The following is a 23,652-nucleotide window of genomic DNA, read 5'->3' as shown; positions in this document are numbered from 1 at the left end:
GGCTCTTAGGGACATACTAGTGCCTGCTGGCTGGGCTGGCAGAGGGGAGGCAGGGACGGCTGATGTGTCTGGCAGGCAGCACCGCCTCCACTGACTCCCCAGCTGTGACCTGCTGTCGCGCCCCACTTTCGCCTGCGTGGGATGAGCAGGAGGCACCTCGCACGCCCCTGAGTGATGCTGGGCCAGCGACCAGGCCCTCCAGCCCCCCATTCAGGGATGGTGCAGAGACAAACACAGCATCAATATTTATTATTCAGCCCTCCCCCGTGTGCTGACATGAGGACTGGGCCTCCATGAGCAGCAGATGATGTGGGGCCCACTGTGGTCATCCTAAGGTGCCATGAGGCTGGGGCCTGCCAGTCCTTGCTGTAGGCTCTTCAGGACCTAAAGGTCCCAGTGGGTCTGGGCCACTTCAGACCCAGGGAGCTGCCTTCATAGAGGAATGGGGGGGGGGGGGAGGCACATGTTGCCTCACACCTGCCAAGTCCAAAGTCACATGTGACAGAAGGGAAACTGTGGCAAGAAGGTAGGATCCAGAGGAAAAAAGTGACAGGGAGTCTGAAGATGAAGTGAGGAGGACCTTAGGCCTCAGCCAGAATGGGCCAGAGGAGGACTTCCAGAAGCTTCTCCCTTCTAGCTTCCAAAAGGGCGAGCAGGAGCTCTGGTCGGTGAAGGTGAGTCCTGAACAGCTCTGCCTCATGGGGATGTCTGCAGGCAGCCAGACGGGAGGGGGCCACAGCCTAGAGGGGCCTCTGGGTTCCCATCCTTGGTCATTCCCTGGAGGGGGCAGAGAGAGGCCTGCAGCCTCATCCGGGCTGGGCCTTCACTGAGTCTTTTTGGTCCCCTTCTGGTTCTTCAGCATCACGTAGGCGATGAACACGCCTGGAACATACAGACCAGAAAGGCTGGGTAAGATGGGGCTCGGGCACAGCACCAAGCAGTGGGGAGCCACGTCCAGCCGCTGCCCTCTAGGCCAGCCAGCCTGGTTGCTCGCTGAGCCACACACCCACCCGCATTCCCTCAGCAAACACACCTGAGCGCCGACCGCAGGCTGGCGGCTGGGCTTCGGGCTCGTGTCTACAGAGCACAAGAGCCACCCAGCTGTTCACCCAAGCAAATACGCAGCGCCACCTACCCACCCACCCAGCAGCCACACGCCGCCCACCCCACCATCCAGTCACGAGGCTGGCTCTTCTAAACCACTTTCTCGAGCACCGACTCAGAGTGGTGCTCTGAGCCCCCAGCCCCAGGAAGCCCGCACGCTAATCCATGGAGAAGAGACATGCCAGGAATCATAAGCTGGGGTGACAAGCGGGTGAGAGGATTCAGTGGTGAGCAGAGAGTGGTGGAGGACGGAGTGGGCAGGGGTGAGGAGGCAGCTGGCTAACCTGGTGCCCCTGAGGCCAAGGGAAGACCAGCAGGGTGAGCCCTGAAGGCTGATCAGGAAAGACCAGGGAGTAAGCTGGGGGCCAGCAGCCTTGAGCAGACGTCTAGCAAGTGGGGAACCCCTGCCCAACGGGAGGGGTGCGATGACTTACCCACAAATAGGAGCAGCAGGAGGCCAGCGGCCAGTGGGATGGCAACAGCATAGGCTCGGGGCAGGAAATACTTGTGGATGACATGCTGGCTGTCAATGAACGGCTGGCACAGAGGGCAGAGCGCGGGTGAGCCTCCGCACCTTGCCTGCCCTCTGCTCAGCCCGACATTCCGGCTCCTCTAAGGAGCTGCCCCACTCAAAGCCCAGGGGAACACTCGCTTTTCTTTAAGAGGAGGGCATTCTGCATGCCCTGGTGTGTCGGTCCATTCGCCAGGCAGCAGCCCCAAGTTGGTGCTGGGGTCCTGACAGTGAAGACAAGCGACTTGGCCGTGGCGTCCACAGCCTCCCCTTGGCCTGGCAGGGGCAGAGGGCACACTCGAGGCTTCCGGCCTGGGCTGCCAGGCTTTCCTCCCCAACATCTTTCTGCAAAGAATCCCGGGTTCCGCCCAAGGTTTTCCCTTCCAAACACGATGCTCTTCTTAACAGTAACCAACACATCCGTCCCCCCCGCCCTGCCCCCAACATCCCGAAAGCCCTCACGAAATTCACTAGCCCACTCATGCCCCGGAGATAACCAGGAGGATCCCCACCGAGCAAAGCGGGACCAGCTTTACAGGGCAGCGGTCAAGGACAAGGCTCTGGGCCAGCCCTGCTCCCTCAGCTCAGCTCCCTCATGTCTAAAACCGGGACACCACTAACAACTGGATCAGCGCTGCTCCGAAGACAAGCAGGCGGCGCGCGGCAGCACACGTACCAGGAGAATCACCCAGACGGTGTAGTAGGCGAAGATGACCAGGCTAGCCGCGACCAGGCCGAGTCCCGCCACCTGGTCTGTCCCCGTGGCCTGGGGGAAGGAAGGCCTCAGCTGACGGCGTGACTCCCCGTCTAGTGCGCCAGGTGGGGGCGTGGGCGAGGCCGTCGCAGCTTACCGCTGTCTGAACTGCCCGTTCGCGCGGCAGGCGCGGGCGGCGCTCACTGGGCGTCAGCGCCCAGGCAGGGAGTGCGCGGGTCTGGCGGTTTCGCGCGCCCAATGGGCGGCGGGAGAACCCCAGTTCTGGGTGCCGAATCCCAGTTTCTGCGCAGACCCTGGGCCACAGACCCTGGGCCACAGACCCTGGGCGTCACCCCCTTATTCCCCGCACCCCCGACTCCCGGCGCCAAGCTCACCATTTTCCCCGCGGTCAGCCACTGGAGCAGCCAGCCACATCCGGTTCCGGATCTGGGCCCTTCCGGTCCTGAGCCGCGGGGGACGCCGGGAGTCGTAGTCTTTGGGCCCGCCCCTGACGACGTTGCCCAAGACAGACAGGTGCCGCTTCTCTTTTGCATGTCGGGAAATGTAGTCTCTCAAGGCTTGTAGAGGCGTGCCTTTCCCCGACCCTCCCAGTTAGGAACCCCGACCGCCGGACGTGCGCGGCCTCAAGACTACCGAAATCGCCTTAGGAAAAGTAATTCTCTAAATACCTCAGAGTTCCAAAACGAGAGTGGAGGGGGCCGGGAAGGTCGACCCGGATAAAAAAAATCCCATTTTTTATGTGGGGAAAACGAAGCTTACAGAAAGGTGATTTGCCAGTTGTGATTGTGCCCATGGTAAAGCCTGTTCTGGAAGTCGGGGCCCTCCTTCCTGGACTAGAGGCCCAAACGAGTCTATTGAGGGGAACCAGCCACAGGGGGCAGGTCAGACTGGCCTGAGCCTCATGGGTGGAAAGGTTTTGATCAGTTGTGCAGGGGAGACCCCTGAACCTGGCTTCTGGAGACTCTTCAGGTACCCCCTCTTCACTGCAGGGGTCGTGACGCCAGGAAGACCTTCCCTCCCCACATCGTCTGCCTCTGGGGGTGTTGGGGCAGCCAGGTAGCCACTCAGACAAGTCTTAAGAACCCCCAGCCCCCACCCTCGGTGCAGACCCACAGGTCTTGAAGGTCCTTTCCTCAGAGAGCAAGCAGTTTGGGCTGGATGAGTCCCCAGGACCTGGAACACTGCCCACAGCTCATGGCTGCTCCTTCCCCATCAGGCCTCACTGGGATGCATGTCCCAGGCAGGTGGCCTTTACAGCTGGGGCAGGGTTCCCTCTGTGCTCCACAGCCTGTGCCTCCAGGACAACCACCTGTTTACCTGGCCCACCTGACTTATCTCCCTGAGGATGGGGTGTGTGGTCACTGCTGTACCCCAGGACCCAGCATGGAAGGAGCTTTGAATCAGCCAGCCTGGAGTGACGTGTCAGTGGCTTGTCTAGATCACAGAATGCTACAGAGCATATCTGGGGTCCTTGGCTCCTGAGGCAACGCAAGACTTGCTCCTGGTGGCAGCACACGTCTCCTTGGGCCCTTGGGCTCCTGGAGCCTGCCTCCCAGAGCTGGTAAGGACAGCCCTTTTGGCCTACCTTTTTGGCCCAGTTCCTCCCCTATCTCAGAAGACTTTGGGCTCAGCCAGTAGGCAAATTTTCCTTCCCTGAATGAGCAGAGAACAGGAAGAGGAACTGAGAATCAGCCTCCAGGGCCATGTGTGGGAATCAGTCCTGACGAGGGTGACAGTCATGCCTTGCTGTAGCAGGGACGAGGTCTGGTAGCCGGTCCCCGCTGGCCTGTCAAATGCCACTGGGGCTTCCGGTTCTTCTGGGTTTAGCGAAGGCCCAAGCAAGCAGCCTTTCCCTGGCAGGGAGTGAGGGCCCAGGCCTGAGTCTGAGCGGCACGGAAGCCTTGGGGCGGTTAGGAGCACTCTGTTCTCCCCACAGGTCAGGCACTGCTCATGTGATCCACACCCCATTTACATCTGAGGGAACTGAGGCATGTGTCCCCACCTGCTAAGCTGCCACCTGACTGCGGGGGGTGTACAGAACAGCTGTTAGAACTTGGGCCTCTGAGGCCAGAGCTGCCACTCACTAGGTGTGAGACTGGCAAGCAACAGCCTATGGGGGCGTGTTTCCTGCACAGGGGTCTGGGGCATCACTGAAACTGCAGCCATGACTGGGAACCCCCCCACACACACACCTTCCCCACCCCGAAGGCCATGGTGGCTTCCTGCTGATGCCATCTCAGGCCCAAAGTCAACATGCCAGACACACAAAACGCAAGGAGCCATAAAAACAAAAACTGCAACATTTAATTTTCCCCCAAACCAAGACACTGACACTAGGCTGATTTCCCCTTACAATGTTATTCTCTATGATAGAAGCTGGGACAGATACAAATACAGCCCACTGACCCAGGGAGTTGGGGGCGCGGGGAGTAAAATAAAAAGGCCTCCTCTTCCCCAGTCTCCCTGCTCACCTCCCTGGAGAGAGGAAAACACATTCTCTATCCTGGCAGGTCATGCCACGGGGTCTGTTTGTGGGGGGACCAAGGGAAAAAAAAAAAACTAAAAATATTGTATACCTTTATTTTCTTTAAATCTCCTAGTAAAAACATTAAAACTGTCTTTCAAGAGGATTCCAAACTGTCATTGCATAGACCAATTCCTTTCCAAAAATATCTCTAATATATTCTATCTCTATATAGGCTTTAAAGTCCAGGAGCTGTGGGCGCCTAGAGGGAATTCGCTGAGCTTGAGGGGACCCGAGGGCTGAAGAGGCCCTGCGTGGCGAGGCGGCGCCTCCGGCTTCCAACCAGCATTAATTTGGTTGTGGACAAATCCTTGGTTCGTCCATTACCCTGGCCCAGGGCCTGGTGTGGGAGAATGTGACAGGTTATCTCCTTTTGGAGTGAAACTCGGAGCTCACCTTTGGGGGTGCTGGGGGCCCTGATGTGTGGGGGTCTCCACAACAGCACCAAATCAGCTGTTTTATGCCTAAAGCCTTAGAACTTTGAACCAGGCCCCAAATGCACCCTGCATGCACTTCCCAACTGGGCTGAGGCTAGGTAGACGCAGATGGGAAGGGCCATGCACCCCGACCTTCTGGGGTCACTTCATGTGGAGACAGCATGGACCATGCCCTTTAAAGTGCCAGCCAGGGATCTGCGGGGCAGGTGGGACCCGCAGCCTGACCAGATCCTCCTCCAGTCAGAGCGGACACTGTCCTGCCTCGGCAGGCACCTTCTAACATTCATTTCTAACAGTTAGGTGATTAAAAACAACAGCAACAGAAATCCTAGAAATGTTCTGGTCCCAATACCGAGAGGTTCCAAGACCGACTTACTCTTGCCAGCTGGGGCCAATAGGCCAGGACACCTCCCAGCCTGGGGAGGAAGCCCTCACCCCACCCCCAGAGAGCGAGCCAGTATCCACCAGGGCCTCCATCTGGATGCCCAGCACTGCTGGGCCCCGGCCAGGGGGAAGCCAGAGAACAGGACCACCTCCCTTCACCTGGGGGAGCAGACAACACCAAACTGTGAGCTCAAAAAAAAAAAAAAAAAAAAAAGGAGAAGGGAGGAAGGAAGGTTGAAAAAAAGTGTAGGGCTAAGTAAACACCAGCCAGCTGGGTTTATACAAAACGAGTGAGATTTAGGAGGGCGGGAGTTTGTCCGGGGACTGGGTGTAGTCAGAACCCACCTTCAAGCCAGTAATGAGGACCTGGGGGGAAAGTGCAGAGCAGAGGCTTTAGAGGGGGTGGGGGCGGGGCAGGCCCAGACTGCTCCCCGCTGGGAAAACACACCTTCAAGGACCCCACCTCTCCTTGCCCAGAAGTGGGGAGAGGCTTTCAGAGGAGGGCTGAGGCTTCTCAGGCCAGGAAGCCGGCTCCGGGTCGGTCCAGTCTCAGCCCATCTGCCTCCCAGCACCCACCCAGCCCAGGCCCCCTGAGGGGAGAAGGGGGCTCTGCTTGCCAGTCCAGCCAGCCAGACCAGGCCCCCAACATCCAAGGGCTTGGGGGGCGCCTGCAGGAAGCCAGCTGCTCGGGACCCAGCCCTGAGCGAGAGAACCGCCTTCTCGGCCTGGGTGCTGGGCCCGAGCTGGAGCTGGCGGCGGGAGCAGCAGGAGCGCCGCGTTCCAGCCGCACGCTAGGGCTCGGCCACAGGCCGCACAGCAGCCGCGGCAGGAGCCCTGGGAAGGGCTTGGGGAGGGCGGGGGAGGGCTGGAGGGCCGCGGGGCTGCTGCAGACAAGCATGTGCAAAGTGCAGGCTGCCAGGTGGCAGGAGAACATTCGCTGGGGGAAAGGGGTTTGTCTCAAATGCAGTACTGGGGGAGGAGGTCTGAGATCTTGGCTCCAGGGAAGAGGCCGCCAGCGGGTCCCCGGAACAAAGGAAAGGGGTAGCTGAAGCACTAAGCAGCCAGAGGGCCGTGGTGACAGGAGTCTGGGGCAAACTGCTCCCCAGCAAGGGCAAGGGGGTGACAAAGCCCTATCAGGACACAGCTGAGCTGGTGCTCCTGGAGGGGAGGACGGGGCGGGCAGCCACACGCCGGCTCCGGGTCCTGCACGCAGGAGCTGCTGCGTGGCTTGCCGAGGGCCACGTCATCTCCAGCTGGCAGTCCTGGCGTCTGTCTTCCCACCTGCTTCGTGGGCCTGCATGTCCTGCCCTCTAGTGGTTCAGAGGAGAATATTCACAGTGGTATCCGGGCCCTGACCCGCCAGGAGGGTCTGGCAGGACTGGACAGGACAATGGAATGTGCTGTGGGGCTGGCGCAGGCACAGATGAGATGCGGCGAGGGGCGAGCCGAGGGGCAGTCCCTCGTGGAATGACAGTCTGGACTCCCCGAAGGAAGGGCCCTTCTCCGCTCCTCAATGGCTTTCAATCACGACTGGCTCGTAGACCCCAGAGGAGACCCTGGGGGAGGGCGAGAGTCAGGTCAGCTTGTCCTGACACAGTGGGCCAAGCCTTTGAGAGTCCCCCCTAAGGACTGTGAACTGGCCCCTCTCTGCAGGAAACTGAGGCTCAGAGAAGCTGGGCCACTTGCCCAGGGTGACCGGCCAGTGCTGGAGTCTGGGAGGCAGGCGGCACAGGTGTTGTCCCCACCCTTTCTGGGCACTGGCGACTTGCACCTCGCCCGTGCTGCCCTCGTCCTCACAGGCACTGTGCCAGCCCCGCCAGATGAAGAAACAGACAGCGGGGTCGTGAGGCTTGCCAAGAGGGCGCAGGAGGGAGGGGAGCCTGATGGGCCACCTCCCGGCCGAGGCCACGTCTACCCAGGGGTGGACACTCTTGGCTTGGCAGACAGCTCTGCTAAGACCTTGCTGCCGGTCTGCTAGGTTGGGCTTATCCCTCCTGGACCAGTCTCATCATCTGTGGGAGGCAGAAGGGTGGGGTGTCCAAGCCTCGGACGCCCACTACTCTCGCGCAGCCCACACAGGTCAGCCTGGAGGCTGTGGGGAGCTGGTGGTGCGATTCCAAGCCCCAGCCAGCAGGGGTAGGCAGAGCAGCATGGGGTGGCCCTGGACCCTGCCAAGTCCCTGGGGGGTGTCAATGGTGCTTTCCCACCAGGCCCCATGAGCCTGGCGCAAAGCCTTCTGCACAAGGGTAGCTCTTCACTGACACGCTCACTCAGCGAGCCGGGCAGAGCGAGAAACGCGCCGTAAGCAAATGAGGCCAGCCCTCAGGGGGTCGAGCAGGCTGCCCTGCCACCCCTGGCCCGCGAGCGAGCGTGAAGCAGGCAGAAATGTGCTGCTCACGGCCGTCTCCCCGGCACTCAGCTCAGGGCCTGCTGCACTGCGGGTCCTCGATAAACAGCAGGAAGGCATTTTTTAGGGGCTGCAGCTCTAGAAGGAAAGGAAAGGAGGGGCCAGAACAAAGGGCCGACCAGCAGGGCCTGTCCCGGGCTCCGGGTGACGTGGTGTGCGCCACACCGCACGGACGGGGAGACTGAGATTCAAGGAGACGTCGCCAAGGAGAAGTTCAAGGCTGAGGTCGCCCCGTGGTGCCAAGGCATGGCACTCGGAGGCCGGTGCGAACGGCTGCCCGGTGTGGTCCCGCCGACCCGTCCCTACCTGTTGGCCAGCTGAATGCCACTGAGCGTGGTGGAGCCGTCGCGGCTCACAAACAGCCGGAGGTTGCTATCTGTGGGGACACGGGAGAAAGGGGCTGAGTGGGGCGGGGCAGTGTCGGGGGCTGTGCCCAGGTCACCCGCGCGGCCAGCGCACCCTCTGTGTTGCTGCCGTCCGTGAAGTCCTGGCTCTGCACGATCTTCTCCACGATGGCGTCCGCGTCGATACGCGTGTCGTCCACCCAGGTCGGGTGGCTCTCCACTGAGTCTTTCTTGCGCCTGTCGGGGGACAGCGGCTCAGTGAGGCATGGCGCTCAGGCTAGAGCCCTCACGGGGCCCTGAGGGGCAGGGGCGCGTCGCCCCGGCCTCCCCGGAGGACACAGAGGCTCCGGCAGGCTCAGCAGCCAGCCCAGGGCCGCTCCCCCAGGCCGTGGAGGGCCGCAAGCCCAGCCCCAGCCTGACGGGCGCTGTGGACGGACACGCTGGACCCCACACGGCAGCCGCTAAGTGGGCGTGAGCACTGGCGGCCAGGCCACGGCCTTCGCGAACATCAGCTGGGGCCTGGTCACCAGCCAGCCCGAGGAGCGGTCCCTGGTGCCCTGTGCTGTGGGCAAAGCCGCAGAGATTCGGGGAGCCCCCCAGGTCTGTCCTCCAGAACAGAGCAGGACTCACCGAAACGAGCGGTCCGACAGGTGGGGGGGCCGCGGGGGCCGTGGTGGCTTCTCGGGGGGCCGGTGCTCGCGCTCACTGCCCTCGGGCCCCTCCACAGCCATGCTGAGGCCGCCAGAGGCACTGCTGCTGGTGGACGTGTTGCGCCGGTGCGTCAAGTCCGAAAGACTGGAGGAGCGCGAGTGCTCCGTGCTGCAGCCTGGCGGGCGGGCGGCGGCTCGTGACCGGGGGCCGGGGGATGTGCACAGCCAGGGCGGGCCCAGCGGCCACTCACCTGAGACCCTGGACTGCTGGCTGGCATAGCTGGAGTTGCGGGAGTGGCCAGAGTGGAACACCTCCTCAGGGCTGGACAGGTTCTGGTCGGGCTCCTCCGGCACCCCTAGGAGGCAGGCAGGGCAGGGTGACTGGGGGCTCGCCCTCACCCCTCGTGGTCTCCTCAGCTTACTGGGGCTGGGGTCAGGCACTGTGCATTTCCATTGTAACAGACTGAAAATCTGAGGTTCAGGGTGCAGTAGCCTGCCCCAGCTCACCCTCTGGGCCAGTGCGTCCAGTTTGAAGACAGCCCTTGGGCCCCTGCCCTGCAGAGGGGCTCTACTGGGGACGTGGGCTAGAGATGGGGTCACAGGCCAGGGGAGAGGAAGAGCGACCCGCTGACCCCACTGCGGTGCAGCTGGCGGTCAGGCCAGGTCTGGGTCAGGGAAGGCTTCCCTGGGGAGGTGGCCTTCGTGGGCGCCCCAAGTCAGACGAGGCATCAGGAAAGCCCCTCCCAGACAGGGAAGGCAGGAGCACAGGCCTCATGGCCGAGGCACCTGCCTGAGGTAGAGTAGCTGGAGCGCCACATAAGGCCAAGGGAGTGGCCAAGTCCCCAAAGAGCCCATTTTGAAAACAAACTCTGAGCACCCCTGCAAGAGGCACAAGCCACCATCCAGTCCACCCGGGGCCGGGGCGTCCCCGCCCACCCGCCCTCCCAGCCGGGGTGGGGGTGGCACACCCCCACAGCTGATGCCCAGGCCTGCAGTCACTGGGCTTGCCAAGTCCCCAGGAGGGTCTCTGCAGAGCGGGGTGGCGCTGTAGGGAGGGCAGGCGCCGAGGGGCACGCGAGGCCCCCGTGTGAGGAGGGCTGCACGGGCACCCAGGGCCCCCACCCTGCGTGGAGCTCTCGGGCCAGGGCAGGCAAGAACCCAGCGCTCTGCTCCGGGCCTGCTGTCCGCAGGAAACTGGAGGGGAGAGGACCGACGGCCCGAGCACACCGCCAGCCGGAGGCACCAGAGGGGCCGCACAGATCAGGGTCCCCGCCAGCCTCCCGGCTCTGCGCTGCCCGACCCATCCTGGGAGGGCGCAGGAGCCAAGCAGCTCCCATCTTGGGGCAACGGCTTCCCTTGCAGAGCACTAGACGCCAGGAGGGGCCCCAACTGCAGCCCCTCAGGCACGTGGGGCTCAGTCCTTCCCCAGCAAAGGGTGCAGCTCCATCACGGATCCCCCGCACAGGGAGGACGGGGAGACCGGCGCGAGGACCAGAGCAGGGGCGCACAGGGTCCCCCGCTCGCCTCCTCGGTGGGCGTCGTGCCCGAATGTCTGACGCTGCCTCCCCCACGCGGCCACGCGGCCAGGCCTGCTCCGGGGCTCCGCGGGGCCCTGGCACACCGTGGCGGTGACGGCCTTCAGCAATGGTGGCTGGGCACACTACCTGAGCTGAGGATGGTGGGCCGGGCCTTGGGGGGCCGGGACCCCGTCAGGGAGTTGGCGTTGCTCTTGCCACTGCTGCTGGTCCCGCCACCTTTACACGTCAGCTGCAGGGAGGAGTCCTGGCCTGGGACGGAGATGGACTTGGCAGTGGACGGCGGCCTGGAGAGGGCAGGTGGGTGTGACTGGAGTGGCCCACCCTCAGGGCTGATGAGGACAGTTGCCCCAGAGCCTGGCGGAGCCAATATCTGCCTGCCCCCCCGCCCCCGGCAGCAGTGACGGCACTCACGTCTTGAAGCAGGGGTCCCCAGAGAGCAGGAACATCCCAATGGTGACCTGTGGGAAAGGGAGGCTCACCACGCCGTGCCCAGCACCCAGACCAGGCTCCGTTCTCCCATGTCCGCCCTGCACGGCCGTCCAAGGCCCCAGGGCCTTGCTGCAGCCATCTCCTCTTGTGGAAAACGGAGCCCCCCGAACTCTAGCCGATGGGGGCGCAGTGCGGCTCCAGGAGCCTCCTTTCTGCCCAACTCCGCCAGGCTGCACCTCGGGGCACTGGGACAAGCTGACTGGGGGCCACTATCTCAGGGGCTTCCAAGCAGCTTCTGCTGGGTCCTGGTTTTAAAGTGACAGTTGCAACCTTGTACCCCACTCTGCAAGGGGTACCAGAGGGCCCAGGAGGCCCCAGAGCCCTGCCCACCACCTCCTGCTCCCCCTACTCTGGGCACACACCCCCCGGCCCCCACCAGGGTCATTCACAGAGGGGTGGTTGGGACGACTTCCTCAGCCAGGTTTGTCTGACCCAAGAGGGCAGAGGGGGAGGGACCTGCCGGCCGGTGTCTGTGGTCTCGGTCCACCGGGCCCTGGACAAGAGGCCCCTCTCTCTCACGGACACACGGGGGCTCCAGCTGGTGGTGAGGGGTGAGGCGGGGCCGCAGGCAGGACTGCACGGAGTCATCCAGCTGGGCCAAGCTCTCCTGGGGTCCTGAGTCTGCGGCTCTCCCACCCCAGCTCCAGCCCGTCACAACACTGGACAAGCCGCCCCTAAGCACCCGGGGTGAGGGGGTGCGAGCACTTGGAAATGCCGGTGCTCAACAGAACCTCAACAGAACCTCCATGCCCCGGCCCCCAACTGTGGGTGGGGAAACTGAGGCCAGGGGCTATGCCAGGCCTCTGATGGTGGTTTCCTGACCCGAGAGCCCATGTCTCCACAGGGCCTCTCACTGCCCGCACAAGGCTGAGACCCTGCATTTCCAACAACCCTCCCGGCGGGGGCAGGCCTCTGCCAGAGCTGGGGTGGGAGAGGCAGCGATGCCGGCACCTTGAGGATGGAGTTGTCCTGGCGCGTGTTCTTCGTGTCGTAGCCCTCTAGCAGGCAGCAGCGCCCTGTGGAGCCCGAGCCTGCAAACTCAGCCAGGTTCAGGTCGGCGAAGCCCAGCTGGAAGGACAGAGGAACACGGTGCAGGGCTGCCACACAGGGTTAATCTGCGACGCGGGAGGGAGCGGCAGGCACGTCCCTGGGCCCGCCCACAGCCCAGACCTCTGCTGCATAACCAGCACCCAAGGACAGAGGCCCTGGCTGGCAGCTCCGACGTGGCAAAGTCAGGAGCTCACATCCCCTAGACACACAAAGCACCCTTTGTGCCGCGTCCCAGCATGCACCGGGGCAGCGTCTGAGATGAAAGAACATTGTTGTCTGTCACACAGACACATTGTCCCCCAGGAAACAAGGCCGGTGCTGTCGGGAGCCGCCAGGCCAGTGGGCAAGGGAGGAGGGAAAGCCTGTGGGAACTTGGCATGGCGGGGGGACAGGCGGCCAGGGGAGGGGCACGCTGCAGGGTGGACAGAAGACCCTCGTGGGAGCCGAGGAGGGAACTCCTGGCTGACCCTGGGACAAGAGAGGAGGAAAGGGTGGGAGGGAGGAACAGGAGGCATGAGTCAAGAAGCCTCCTGGATGGGAGCCAAGTCTAAAAGGTTGGGAATGAGGGAAACTGAGGCTATGGCGAGGGGTGCTACATTAGGGACTTGGGGGACAACCAAACCAACTAAAGATATTTATGGAGTATGTGCTGAATGTGTGTCTCTGCTGCAGGGTTTAGAGGCGCACGCACCTTTGGGTCCAGACCACAGCCCTGCCAGCCAACTCTGACCCGGCGTGCAGACATGGGCATAAAGGCTCAGGGAAGGCCCCCACAGCTAACCCGCAGAGCCAAGGTTGGAGGTGGGGCCCACATGGCACCTCGGTGGGCCCGTTTCCTCCTCAGTGTAATGGGGGCAAAGCCTGGGTGGGGTCTGACCAGGAGGGGCAGGGAGGGGCCTGTAGGCCTAACTCAGCTGGCGGAGGTGGGGTGGCCAGCAGTTTGCGGGCACTCCTGGCGGAAAGCTGTCCTCACCTGTGAGAACCAGAGGGAGGTGGGGTTTCCACCCTCACAGCACCTTCTGCAGCTCGCTTCCAGCCACCCTGCCCTGCTGCTGGAGGGGGCTGACGTCCGCACTCCGGCCAGGGCAAAGCACTGGGCCATCTATGGCACTTCCTGAGCTCAGGCTGGTGGGAAGGGCCACGCTGCACATGGGTGCACAGGCCTCCACCAGGGTGAAGCGAGGCACCGCGGGGTCCTTGGGGCAGACAGAGCCACCACCTGTCCCCTGGCCACCTCCCCCAGCGCTGAGGGGGGCCCCACTGTCCCCAGGGAGAAGCAAAGGGTGTAGGCCTGAGCAGGCCTATCGAAGTCAGGGGCCTGTGCAGAGCTGCCGCGCCCGACCTCCCAGTGGGAATGGCTGAGTGTAGAGCCCTGGGCTGAAGGGTGAGCTGGAAGGTGACCGCAGTCCCTGGTCTGAAACAGCGGGACCAGCTAGTCCCTGTCACCTAGCACCACAGGACACTGCGGCCGCTAGGAAGCACAAAGACATTTGCAGGGACATGAAAAGATGCTTGTGATGTGCCAGGAATGAAAAAGCCAAGGTGAGTCTATCTGGACTCTAAATGCCCTCCCGTGCGTTTAAGAGTTCTATGTCCATGTGCGCACAGCGCCCTGCCCGAAGCACACATCTCTCTTGTGCGTGCATTTGTCCACTCTGGTCTGCTCTGCACTAGGACAGTGTCCCCCGCGGTCGCTTCTCAGAAGATACGCAAAGACGCAGAGGTGTCAAGCGGTGGGCGGGTCTGGGGAGCAAGGGAGTGGAAATGCGCCTTCCTTCCCTGCCACATGTGGCGTGTGGAGAAGACGCTGCCTCTCCACCACACGGGGTCAGGACTCCCCCACACGCTCCTTCCCACGGAGGCTGCGCAGGTCCTTCTGGGGGCCCCTCCCGGGCACGGCCTGCCCCAGCCCAGCCATGCGCCCGCCGCGGCTCCGCCCCACTTACCTTGGAATACGCCTTCCCGCCCTTCAGCTCCTGTTCGGGGACAGACACAGCAGCAGGTGACAAGGAATCCCAGGGACCTCAGGGGTTGCCCAGTTCCCCCCAATCTAATTGCCAGGGGAGGAGGGCAGGGACCGGGGGCAGACCCGGGGTGGGCCGAGACGCCTCGCAGCACAGGCTGCGGGCTCCCAACTGCGGCCGGGCCTCACCTTGCGCACGGACACGCGGAAGACGCAGGGGTCCAGCAGGCCGGTGGCCGGGTTGGCGCTCATCTTACACACGAAGGTGAACCTCCTCCGCCACCGCACACAGTTCTCCTGCACCTCCTCCCTGGGGACCAGATGGGGCAGGTGAGCCTAAGTGAGGCCAGGGCGTGGGGGGTGGGGGGGCTGCAGGGAGGGGAGCTCTCATTCTTCACTTTGTATCACAAAGTGACTGTATTTTCATAACAAGAATGTGCTTGCATAAGTGCTGTGAAAACAAAAAATGCCTAATAAAAACCAAAAAAGCATAAGGGTGAGTTCAGGCTGGGGACAGCTGCCCCCACCCCACCCCCACGGCCCTGTGGCTGGGGCCTCCTTCAGCCGGGCTCCCTGCTCCTCTGCTCTGGAATGCGGCTGTGGCTGCCTCACCCAGCATGAGCCGAGGCTAGGGAACCTGTCCCAGGCCCAGCCAGTCCTGAGCCCCGAGGCCCAGGCTGCAGCCCCCTCTTCACCCACCGACGCGGCACCAGCTGAGCACGCAAAAGCACCTGTGCAGCCTGCTCCCGGCTGGAGATCCGTGACTGCACTTCCAGCAGCGGTGGGGGCCCCCACCATTACCCCAGCCCGCACGGGGTGGAAGCCGCAGCTGTCCCGCAGGCCCCGCGGGCAGCCTGGCTCCAGAGCCACAGGCAGGACCCTTGCCATGGCGGGCGAGGCTGAGGCCGGCCTGGGATGCTCACTGCACAGCCAAGCCCAAAGCTCGGTGTACCCACCACTGGGAGGCAACCACGTGCCTGGGCGTGAGTGGGAGCAGCTCCCCTGAGCCTCTCCCAGCTGCTGGAGGGCCTGGGGGTGGCGAGGAGCAGAGACAGCTTCCCAGCCCTGCCAGCTCCCATCCCCCCACACCCCCAGCAGCCTGCTTAGGAAGGGACCCGGCGCGGAAGGGAGGGGCAGCTGGAGAGGTCTTATCTCCAGCCTCATCCCACCTGACAGGAACCGCCAAGCAAACAGCTGAGGAAGTGACCTCTCCACACCCCAGGGACCCAGGAGCCGGTCAGCTGCCAGGAGCCCGAGGGTGGGGAGTCAGCGAAAGCAGGTACCTCCTGTTTGCTTTTCATGGACTGGAGGCAGCACGACACCACCCTCTCCCACAGCAGAGGGCACCGAGCCTCCAAGAACGGCCCCCACTCCTGAGAAACGAGGCAGGGGTTGAGCCCAAGACTGTCTGCCACAGTCAAGCACTCAGCCAAGCCCAGCACGAGAGCGCGGCAGGAGGTCTCTGGGGCTGTGGGGCCTGGCGTGCCCACTATGCACCAGAGGTGCCAGCCCCATCGTCCTCAGGCCAGCCCACATCCCCATCTTTATTAACCAAATGACAGCCACCCTAGGTGGCTCAGTGTCACCAGCAGAGGGTGGAGGGAAGGTGAGTCAGGGGAGATGACCGGTGGCTGGGAAGTGACAGTCAAGCTCAGGCCCAAAGTGAGGAGCTGCTGGGGGGGGGGGGGGGGTGACTTTCAAAGTCCGGGGGCAGCATGAGTGAGGCGGGAGCGCGCTCCCCTTTCCTCAGCAGGTGAGAGCTGAGCCTTGGCCGCCATGAGGAGCCCGTCCGTGGCTGTTCCCGCTCGACCTCGCCACCCGCGGGAGGGGCAGGCCCGACACCCACTGGCGGGCGGGCACTGGTGAGCCTACGAAGGCTCCGGCCTGGGAGGGTCTTATTTGATGAAGACTCGGGATCTAGGGGGGCTCCGTCACCACAAGGCCCCACGTGATTAGGAGGGCAAGTTCCTGCAACGCCGTGTCCCCAAGACGGGGGACACACAGAGAAGGGCGGGGCGAGAGAGAAAGGCTGGGAAGGGAGAGGCCCGGGGGCCGGCAGACGGGGCTGGCACCCGGGACTCAGGCGCCACAGGAGGCGCAGCAGCGACTCTCACCCCTCCGCGGAGTCACGAGCGCCACGCCAGTCTGGTTCCGACACGCGGACCAGGGAGGCGAGCGCTTCGTTCTGGTGGGAGGAGAAAGAGGAGCTCAAACAAGAAAAACACATCGTGGTGGAAAGAACCGAAACTACTGGCAGATACTCTCTGTGGAGAAGGCTAAGGAACCACTAAAGAAAAACTACTACAATACACGGATCTGGGCCCTCCCTGCCGGCACAACAGGTGGAAGAGCAGCACTGCGCAGCTGGCCACAGCCACCGCAGCCACCGCAGCATGAGTCCGTCCCCGGCCAGGGAGGGCCCCCAGGGCGCAGCAGACCTCCCCAGTCTCCCCACTGCTCCCCTCGGCAGTGGATTTCAGCACATCTGCCTGATCTGCTCCCCACTCTGTCTCTGGTGAACCCTCTCACTATACTTGCACCTCTGGTCTGTACCCCAGTTCTGTATAAATAAATAAATTTTTAAAAAATATACACAAATTTGTCAAGGGTGCAGGATACAAGCTGTAAGCACTAAAAAAGAAAAATATGTAATAATAAATTCAGCAAAAGAAACATAAAACATTACTGAAAGAAATTCAAGAAGATCTAAATGAGGGAAAGACATCTCACAGTCAGACCTGAAGATTTCCTCTCCCTGCGGAGACAATACTCCCAGATTGATCTAAAAATTCAACACCGTCCCTATCTGGGCCTCAGCTAAGCTTCCTTGCAGAAATTTGACAAACTGACCCTAAACCTTTATGTGGAAACTCAAGGGACCCAGATGGTCAAAAAGTCTAGAAAAAGAGGTATGTAACTGAAGCATTCACGTCTTGATCTCAAAACCGCGTGGCTAAACAACAGCAAGCGTTGGCGTTGGCGTGGTGAGAAGCAGCTCTCCTGCGCGGCTGGGGGAGGGCAAGCCGGCCCCGCCGCTATGGACGGTGTGGAGCTTCCTCAGACTGCGAAAGATGGAGCTTCCAGAGGCCCAGGGCACTGGGTATCTGCCCAGAGGACACGAAAACACTGATTCCAAAGGACACCCGCACTCCTGTGTTTGCCGCAGCCCTGGTCACGACAGTAAAACCGGGCACAACCCACACGCCCGAAAGTGGGCGCCCGGATCAAGACGGGTACAGACAGCGGGGAATACCCTCAGCCCCCACAAACATCTGCTCGTGCCATTCGCAGCAACATGATGGAGCCCGAAGGGGCCACGCTCAGTGAAATAAGTTAGAAGGAAGAAATGTGTTGGATGGTTTCATTTCTAGGAGGAATAAAGGGAGCCAAGTAAGACATAAAGGAAAAAATAAAAACAATACAAAACACAACAACCCAAACAAAAGCAGCCAATTATAACCCGGAGGGAGCGGGAGAGGGGTCGGGAGGAGGGGCGAGGCGCACCGGGACTGTGGTGATGGCAGCTGAGCAAACCGGGGACATGCTACGTGGTCTGCACCTCGGGGCGAACACTGCTTTACAATGAGCAGTGATGTCCCACCATCTTTAAAAAGCCTGCAGGGCCGTCATGACCCTAAAGGTGCGGTTCTGGCTCCACCGACAGAGGGTATGGACTGGGGCGGAGTCCAGGGAAAATCCCCGCCCTGCGTGTCGGCAGGGGAAAGAGCAGTCTCAGCACAGGTTGCTGGGTGTGCCGGCATCCGGGTTAGTATGCACAAGGATGAAGTGGGTCCATTTCTCACACCAAATACAGTAAATTCAGCTTCAGAGCTCAGGCTGTCGCGCGCAGTCTGGGTCAGCTTCACGCGCTGGTGTCCTAGGTGACACCGGAGGTACAGGCGACAACAGGCACAGCGGTGCGACGGACTGCAGTGAACACGTGACGCGAAGAACCCGACCAAGAAAATGAAAAACCCGCAGAATGAAGGAAAAGACTTGCAAATTACATACATGAGGGACATAGGAGCACTTACGGCTTCAGTAACATAAGGACAAATAATTCCATTTAAAAATGGGCAAATGACCTCCCTGGACATTCCTCCACAGGACTGCTATACATGGCCAGTAAGCACACGAGAAACTGCCTAACAGAACAGCCACCTGACCGCACAAGGCAGGGCGGGCAGAGGGTCGGCCAGTGCCAGCCTGCGAGTCTGACAGTGGCTGTCTCGCTCAGGCCTCTAAGCCTTCGGGAAGAGGCAGAGAGCGGCATGACGGTGCAGGGGGAGGGCAGTCAGATGCCCAAGTTTGCAAGAGGACACCGAGGGGTGACCACAGTCCCCATGTGGACCCTCAGATTTCCTCCCACTCTGACCCCTCCCAGGAGGTAAAAGCAGCTGCTGCAGATCTGGGAAGAAAGTTTACTGCGCAAGCAGACGCACCCAGAGGAGCTGGGATTAGTGTCTGGAACAAAAGCTGACCGACTGTGGGTTTTCTCCTTTGTGAGCTGTGGGAATGCCAGGCAGGAAGCCCGGGGCCTGTTCTGGTTCCTGCGGGCTAAGCAGGTCAGGCCAGAGAAAGCCATGGGGCGTCCTCAGGGGCTCAGGTAACAGGAAGGGAGGCAGGCGGGGCCCAGGGTTGGGCGCTGGGCCTCCCTCTAGTTTCCACAGGGCTCTAAACACACACTATTAAACCCACCACTCCCATGGGGGAGGGGGATGCCGGGGTGGGGGGGGGCGGACTTGCAGCCTGACCCAGATCACAGCAGGGGTAGAATAAACACTGCAGCTGCAGCCATTTCCTGCTGGCCCACTGGGTGCCACCTATGGGTGCTCTTCCAGGTCGAAGGCTCGGCGGCCCACCTTCCAGATGAGGGTCAGGGGGGTGGCCTAGCGCACCCACAGACGGAACTGCTGGAGCCAGGCCCATCAGTGCGCAGAGCCGGCGACCCAGAGCCAGGCCCAGCCCCGCTGACGCCTTCTGGGCCCCTCTGGACGAGGGAGCTAGGTCCCCACGGTCAGTGGTGGGGGCCCAGGGGAGAGGGGCAGGTGGGCATGTGCCCAGGTGGGAGCTGGCAGGTTTCAGGAAATTCCAAGGCTTCTAATTCACTCAAAAACCTTCCATGAAGCGTTTACCACGTGCCAAGTACGGCTGAAGGCCCTGGGACGGAAGCAGTGGCCAGGACGGAAAGCCTTGCCTTGCCATCGGGGGCTGGAGCCGGGCAGTGGCAGGAGCCCGACAGAACGAGGCTGACACCGCTGGAAGCCGGCAGGCAGTCAGCCCCACAGCAGAGAACGAGGCCCTGCGCCCCGGGAAAACAAGGGGGAGGGGGTCGACGTGGGGACCCTGCGGCGTGTGAGGGAGGCAGCTCCGGCCTGGGGAGAGGAGGGCAGGGTAGGCAAGGGCACGGGACAAGCGTCAGATGCGACCTTAGTGCAGGCAGAGGAGGAAGTGAACTCCCGGGAGTCTGCACCATCTCAGAGAGGAGAGGAGCCACACTGCAACCCGGCGAGCCTGGAGCAGCAGCGGCTGCTGCACCGGGCCCCCAGCGACAGGAGTGCAGGAGCCCCGTCTCAGCAAGAGGGAGTGTGGCAAGGTGACGGCACACAGCGCCACGTGGCCAAGGATGACGACGGTCAGGGTGAGCAAGCACTAGGGAAATGCAGCCCGCCCCTCACCCGCCCTGCTGTAAAGATGGCGGAAGGAAGACCCAGTGGGGCGCCCGGAACCTTCCAAGCCACCTGGGCGGCCTGGTCCACCTGCCGACCTGCGGGGACAATGGCCTGGACAGGAGGGCACGGGGCAGGCCCGCAGGCGGTTCTGTACCAGGATTATTTCTACAACTGAAATTCAAAGTGGAAACAGGGTAGGACATGAGCTTGGAAGGGCTGACGGAGACTGGAGAGGGAGCACCCCAGGTCCCCACTTCAGGACTGGGGCTCACACACCCTGACATGTCCGCCAGGTCACAGGCCCACGGCCCTGGCTCCCCCCGCTGGGTTTCAGGGTGAGTCCCCAGCACCTCGCTGCCTGGACAGGTCATTACAGGGGCTGGGCTTCCAGGGCAGCTCAGGGAGTTTCATTTTTAGCCTGAAAACATACAATTAGCCAGCAGAGGCCCAGAGGGGCCGGGTTGGCGCTCCACCCGCAGCAGCCCGCTGCGGCCATGACAGGCAGGGTTCGGCTATTTCTGGGTTGTCCTGAAAAGGGCAGAGCACCCCACCTGGCCAGTGGGCTCAGCTCAACAGAACTCCCTCAGAGAGGCCCTGGCCCCAGCCCCCCACCACACATCCACAAAGACTGACTATGGGGGCAGCTGCAAGCCTGTGGTGAGGCGACACAGCGGGAGCGGCCCCCTGGGAGGGGCCCAGTGAGCGGGAGACAGACCACACAGAAAGTGACTGACCGCTGCTGCCAGCCTCTGAGGAAGTGGAAGGGGACAGAGCGCACCGGACGGAGCAGGGGCCTGCTTGGGCTGAGGCCAAGCTGGAGGCGCGTCTGTGTGGAGATTCGGGGAGAAGACCTCCCAGCAGTGGGACCGCACGGGAAGGCCCCAGGAAGGGGCACGAGACGGCCAGGAGTGGGCTCAGCTGGAGGGGTGACCCTGTAAGGCCCATCTCAGGAAGCCTCAACCTCTTTGTCTATAATAGGTATTACTGCCCATTACACTGGACCCCGGCCCCTTCCTCCCCTGCTCAGAGTCCTGCCAGCATGGGGGGCTGTGGCCACAGGCATCTTCTCACATCTGTCCTGCCACACACCAAGAGTCAGAAAAGGCAGCCAGCTACCACAGGGCCCCACGCTGCACCCCAGATGCAGAGGGGAACTGCCGCTTGCCCACAGGCCGCCACCATCTCCCCAGAGCCCTGGACAGAGGCACAGTGCAGGGCCTGCTCTAGAGCCATCTCCCCTGCCCACACTCATCTTTGGTCAGTCTACTGTAAAATCAGGTTCTGCCCACTGAGCTGTTATATGTTGACCATGGGAATTCTACCACAGTCCTGCAAGCTATTATTGTTCCTATTTTACAGATGTCAGAGAGGTCAGAGAGAGCAGGACGGAGCGGAGAGGGCCCAAAGTCAAAGAGCAACAGGGCTGGTTGCTGCCCAACGTGGCTTGCCAGCTCGTTCCCATGTCCCTCAAAAGCAGCATGTGAGTGGACACTAGGGAGGAGAGGTGCTTCCTCCTGGTTCCTGGCAAATAGAAGAGGCCTTCAGGGCTGTGAAGCCTGGCAGGTCCAGCTGAAGAGAGCCACCAGCTTCAGCAGCGCAGAGGGAAATTCAAGAATCCTTGCAGGAGCCTCCTCCCAGCAGGAGCCATCCCAGGGTTTCCTGAGGTCAGCTGGCAGCGCCCGGCCAGGACCAGCCTCACGGCCAGGAGGCACAGCAGGATCCAGAGCCAGTTTCCATCACGCAGGTGGCAAGGGTCAGGGCAGGGAGGCCACATCCTGGCCAGGCTGCCAAGTCCACAGGTCACTGCACACAGCAGCACATGGGCCAGCAGGACTCTCCCTGGAGTGGGAGCAAAGGCCTGGCCCACTGGCAGGGGTAGGAAGAAGGAAATCAGGGGCGTTAGTGGGCCAGCCAGACGCTGACTCGCCCTCAGCACGCCCCAGGCACCTGTCGACGGGCGCACCCACCACCTGCCCCAGCCTGGCCGGGAGCAGCTCAATCACAGCCAACACTCATCACCCCTCTGGCTTGTCACGAAAGATGCCCAGGCCCTGCAAGGGCAGACTCTGCAGGCTGGGGTTCCCCCACCTCAGCGCTACTGACACTTAGAGCCAGATCATCTGGGGTTTTTGGGGGGGAGCCGATGGGTGTGTAGGTGTTCAGCAGTGCCAGTGGCACCCCCAGCTGTGACAACCAAAATGTCTCCAGTTTCCAGATGTCTCCCCTGGGGTTCCAAACTGTCCTAGGTTGAGGACCAGGGCTGCAGGCCTTGGACTGGAGTTTTTAAACAAGCTGCCAAGTGACTGGGCAGAAGCTGGGCACCCACTAAAGGGGGAGGCACACCCACGAGAACCGAGGGGCCCCAGGGACCTCCAGCCACCGCTGTACTCATGGGCTCCTCCCTTTCGGCCCCTCTAACGAGCAGTAACCAGAGCCAGGCTCATCACATAAAGCCTCCCTGACCCCCCGGCCCCCAGGCCCCAGGGCTGCCACAGCGCCCACCTATGCCCACCCCGTTATCTCCAGCCCTTGGCCAGGCTCCTGCAGGAGGCAGTGGCCGAGGTGATGCAATCCAGGACAAGGCTCCCAGCTGATGAAACTCAGCCCAGGCTCAGCCCGGGCGGGAGAGGCAAAAGTCTAATAAGGAAACAATTTAAATCGACAACATCTGCCTGCGCTTCCCAGAAGAGGAGAGCACAGCGCCTGGGGAGGGCCCCCGGGGCCAGCCCGCCCCTGGGCTGCGGGCGGCAGCGCCTCTATCCTGAGACGTGGCCACTATCCTGAGACGTGGCCAACGTGGCGTCCCAGCAGCAATGAGCCCTGCCAGCAATCGCGCCACGACAGGGGCCGCTTGTTGCAGCCCGACACCCGCCGCCTCCCCCGCGTCAGGAAGGGGCAGCAAGAGGGTCCCAGAGCCAAGCACTCTGCCCGGCTGGGGCGCTCGGGGGAGCCACCGGCCACCCCAGGCCCTGCTCTGCCCTGCCAACCTGAGCCCTGAGGGTGACCTGGGATCGGCAGGCGGGCTGGGTGGGCGCGTGGCCACACAAGTACCCCAAGGACAGCACGCTGGAGGCTTCAGGCACCCCAACGTGAGAAGCTTGGCAGGAAGCTCAGGTGGGAAGCAAAGATGCCAGTGTCAGAGGCCTGCCGCTCGCCAGCCCAGCACCCGTGACAGGACAAAAGCCCTAGCGGTGGGTGCCGGCTTCCCGGACTCCTGCGCCCGCAGCCAGGCCCCACCGGGGCTCAAGCCTCCTCCGCGCCGGTGTCCGCCACCCTCTGCGAAGGCAGCAGGCCTCTCTCCTGCACACGCAGCCGAGGGGAGCAGGCCGCTGAGGGATCCGAAGGCCCGTTCTGGCCCAAGCGCCAGGTACCCTCCCATGTGCCAGGTGCTGCTCAAACATGGGCTCCCTGCAGGCACAAACACCCCACTCCACAGCGAATCCTCAGGTCCCCCAGGAGGTGGGGTGGCCTGCACCACCAACCCCCGGCAGGAGCTCAGGCCCATCCCCCACGTGCTGAACTGCGGGGGACACCCTCGAGGACTGTGGCATCCGTGTTCCCCACGTGGGCTGACTCTTCACAAAGTGCCAACATGAGGGCAGCGGTGGCCTTGAGACCAGGCCTGCACTAAAGATGGGGTCGCTGGGGCGTGGCCCTGGGCCAGACACACCAAGGCCACGCGCAGTCCAGGGCCCTGAGAAGCGGTCGCAGGGGCTCAAGCGGCCAGCTCCCGGCCGACCTGGAGCTCACCCTCGCACAGGAGGTAGGCGCGTCCTCTCCGGCACACTGAGGCCCAGAGCACAGAGGTCGCCTACCCGAGGTGGGCAGGAAGGCTGTGATCTGCCCTCAGAATCCTAAACTATA

The 23,652-nt window shown here is 62.4% G+C and overlaps 2 protein-coding genes across 2 annotated transcripts in view; both read right to left on the bottom strand.

The window, feature by feature from the left end:
- Positions 1-230: 230 nt before the first annotated feature.
- Positions 231-2,755, bottom strand: DPM2 (dolichyl-phosphate mannosyltransferase polypeptide 2, regulatory subunit). The gene is made up of 4 exons (XM_012721133.1): positions 2,705-2,755; positions 2,292-2,381; positions 1,539-1,641; positions 231-882 (listed from the first exon to the last, which is right to left on the bottom strand). Exons 1-4 carry the CDS (start codon positions 2,705-2,707, stop codon positions 824-826), a joined length of 255 nt encoding a protein of 84 aa, XP_012576587.1. The 5' UTR covers positions 2,708-2,755; the 3' UTR covers positions 231-823.
- A 1,857-nt stretch (positions 2,756-4,612) lies between these two features.
- FAM102A (family with sequence similarity 102, member A) overlaps positions 4,613-23,652 on the bottom strand; it is a 29,193-nt gene continuing 10,153 nt past the window's right edge. Inside the window, exons 2-11 of the mRNA XM_004677295.2 lie at positions 14,306-14,426; positions 14,100-14,129; positions 12,055-12,171; positions 11,026-11,072; positions 10,741-10,898; positions 9,328-9,432; positions 9,057-9,252; positions 8,542-8,663; positions 8,389-8,458; positions 4,613-7,231 (exon numbers count right to left, since the gene is read on the bottom strand). Coding sequence (XP_004677352.1) covers positions 7,186-7,231; positions 8,389-8,458; positions 8,542-8,663; positions 9,057-9,252; positions 9,328-9,432; positions 10,741-10,898; positions 11,026-11,072; positions 12,055-12,171; positions 14,100-14,129; positions 14,306-14,426 — 1,012 coding nt within the window. The 3' untranslated portion in view covers positions 4,613-7,185. The remainder of the gene's footprint in view (positions 7,232-8,388; positions 8,459-8,541; positions 8,664-9,056; positions 9,253-9,327; positions 9,433-10,740; positions 10,899-11,025; positions 11,073-12,054; positions 12,172-14,099; positions 14,130-14,305; positions 14,427-23,652) is intronic.

The sequence above is a fragment of the Condylura cristata genome, unplaced genomic scaffold (genome assembly GCF_000260355.1).
Source record: "Condylura cristata isolate star-nosed mole 26May11 unplaced genomic scaffold, ConCri1.0 scaffold00006, whole genome shotgun sequence".
NCBI classification, from domain to species: Eukaryota; Metazoa; Chordata; class Mammalia; order Eulipotyphla; family Talpidae; genus Condylura; species Condylura cristata.
The sequence above is the reverse complement of the archived record's forward strand: the minus strand, read 5'-3'. Positions and strand labels throughout refer to the sequence as shown.

Coding starts and splice junctions, on each gene's coding strand:
- DPM2 (XM_012721133.1), bottom strand. Junction 1,642..2,291: donor CCGTCTGGGTGATTCTCCTG/GTACGTGTGCTG, acceptor CCTCTGTGCCAG/CCGTTCATTGACAGCCAGCA. Junction 883..1,538: donor CCTGCTGCTCCTATTTGTGG/GTAAGTCATCGC, acceptor TGTATGTTCCAG/GCGTGTTCATCGCCTACGTG.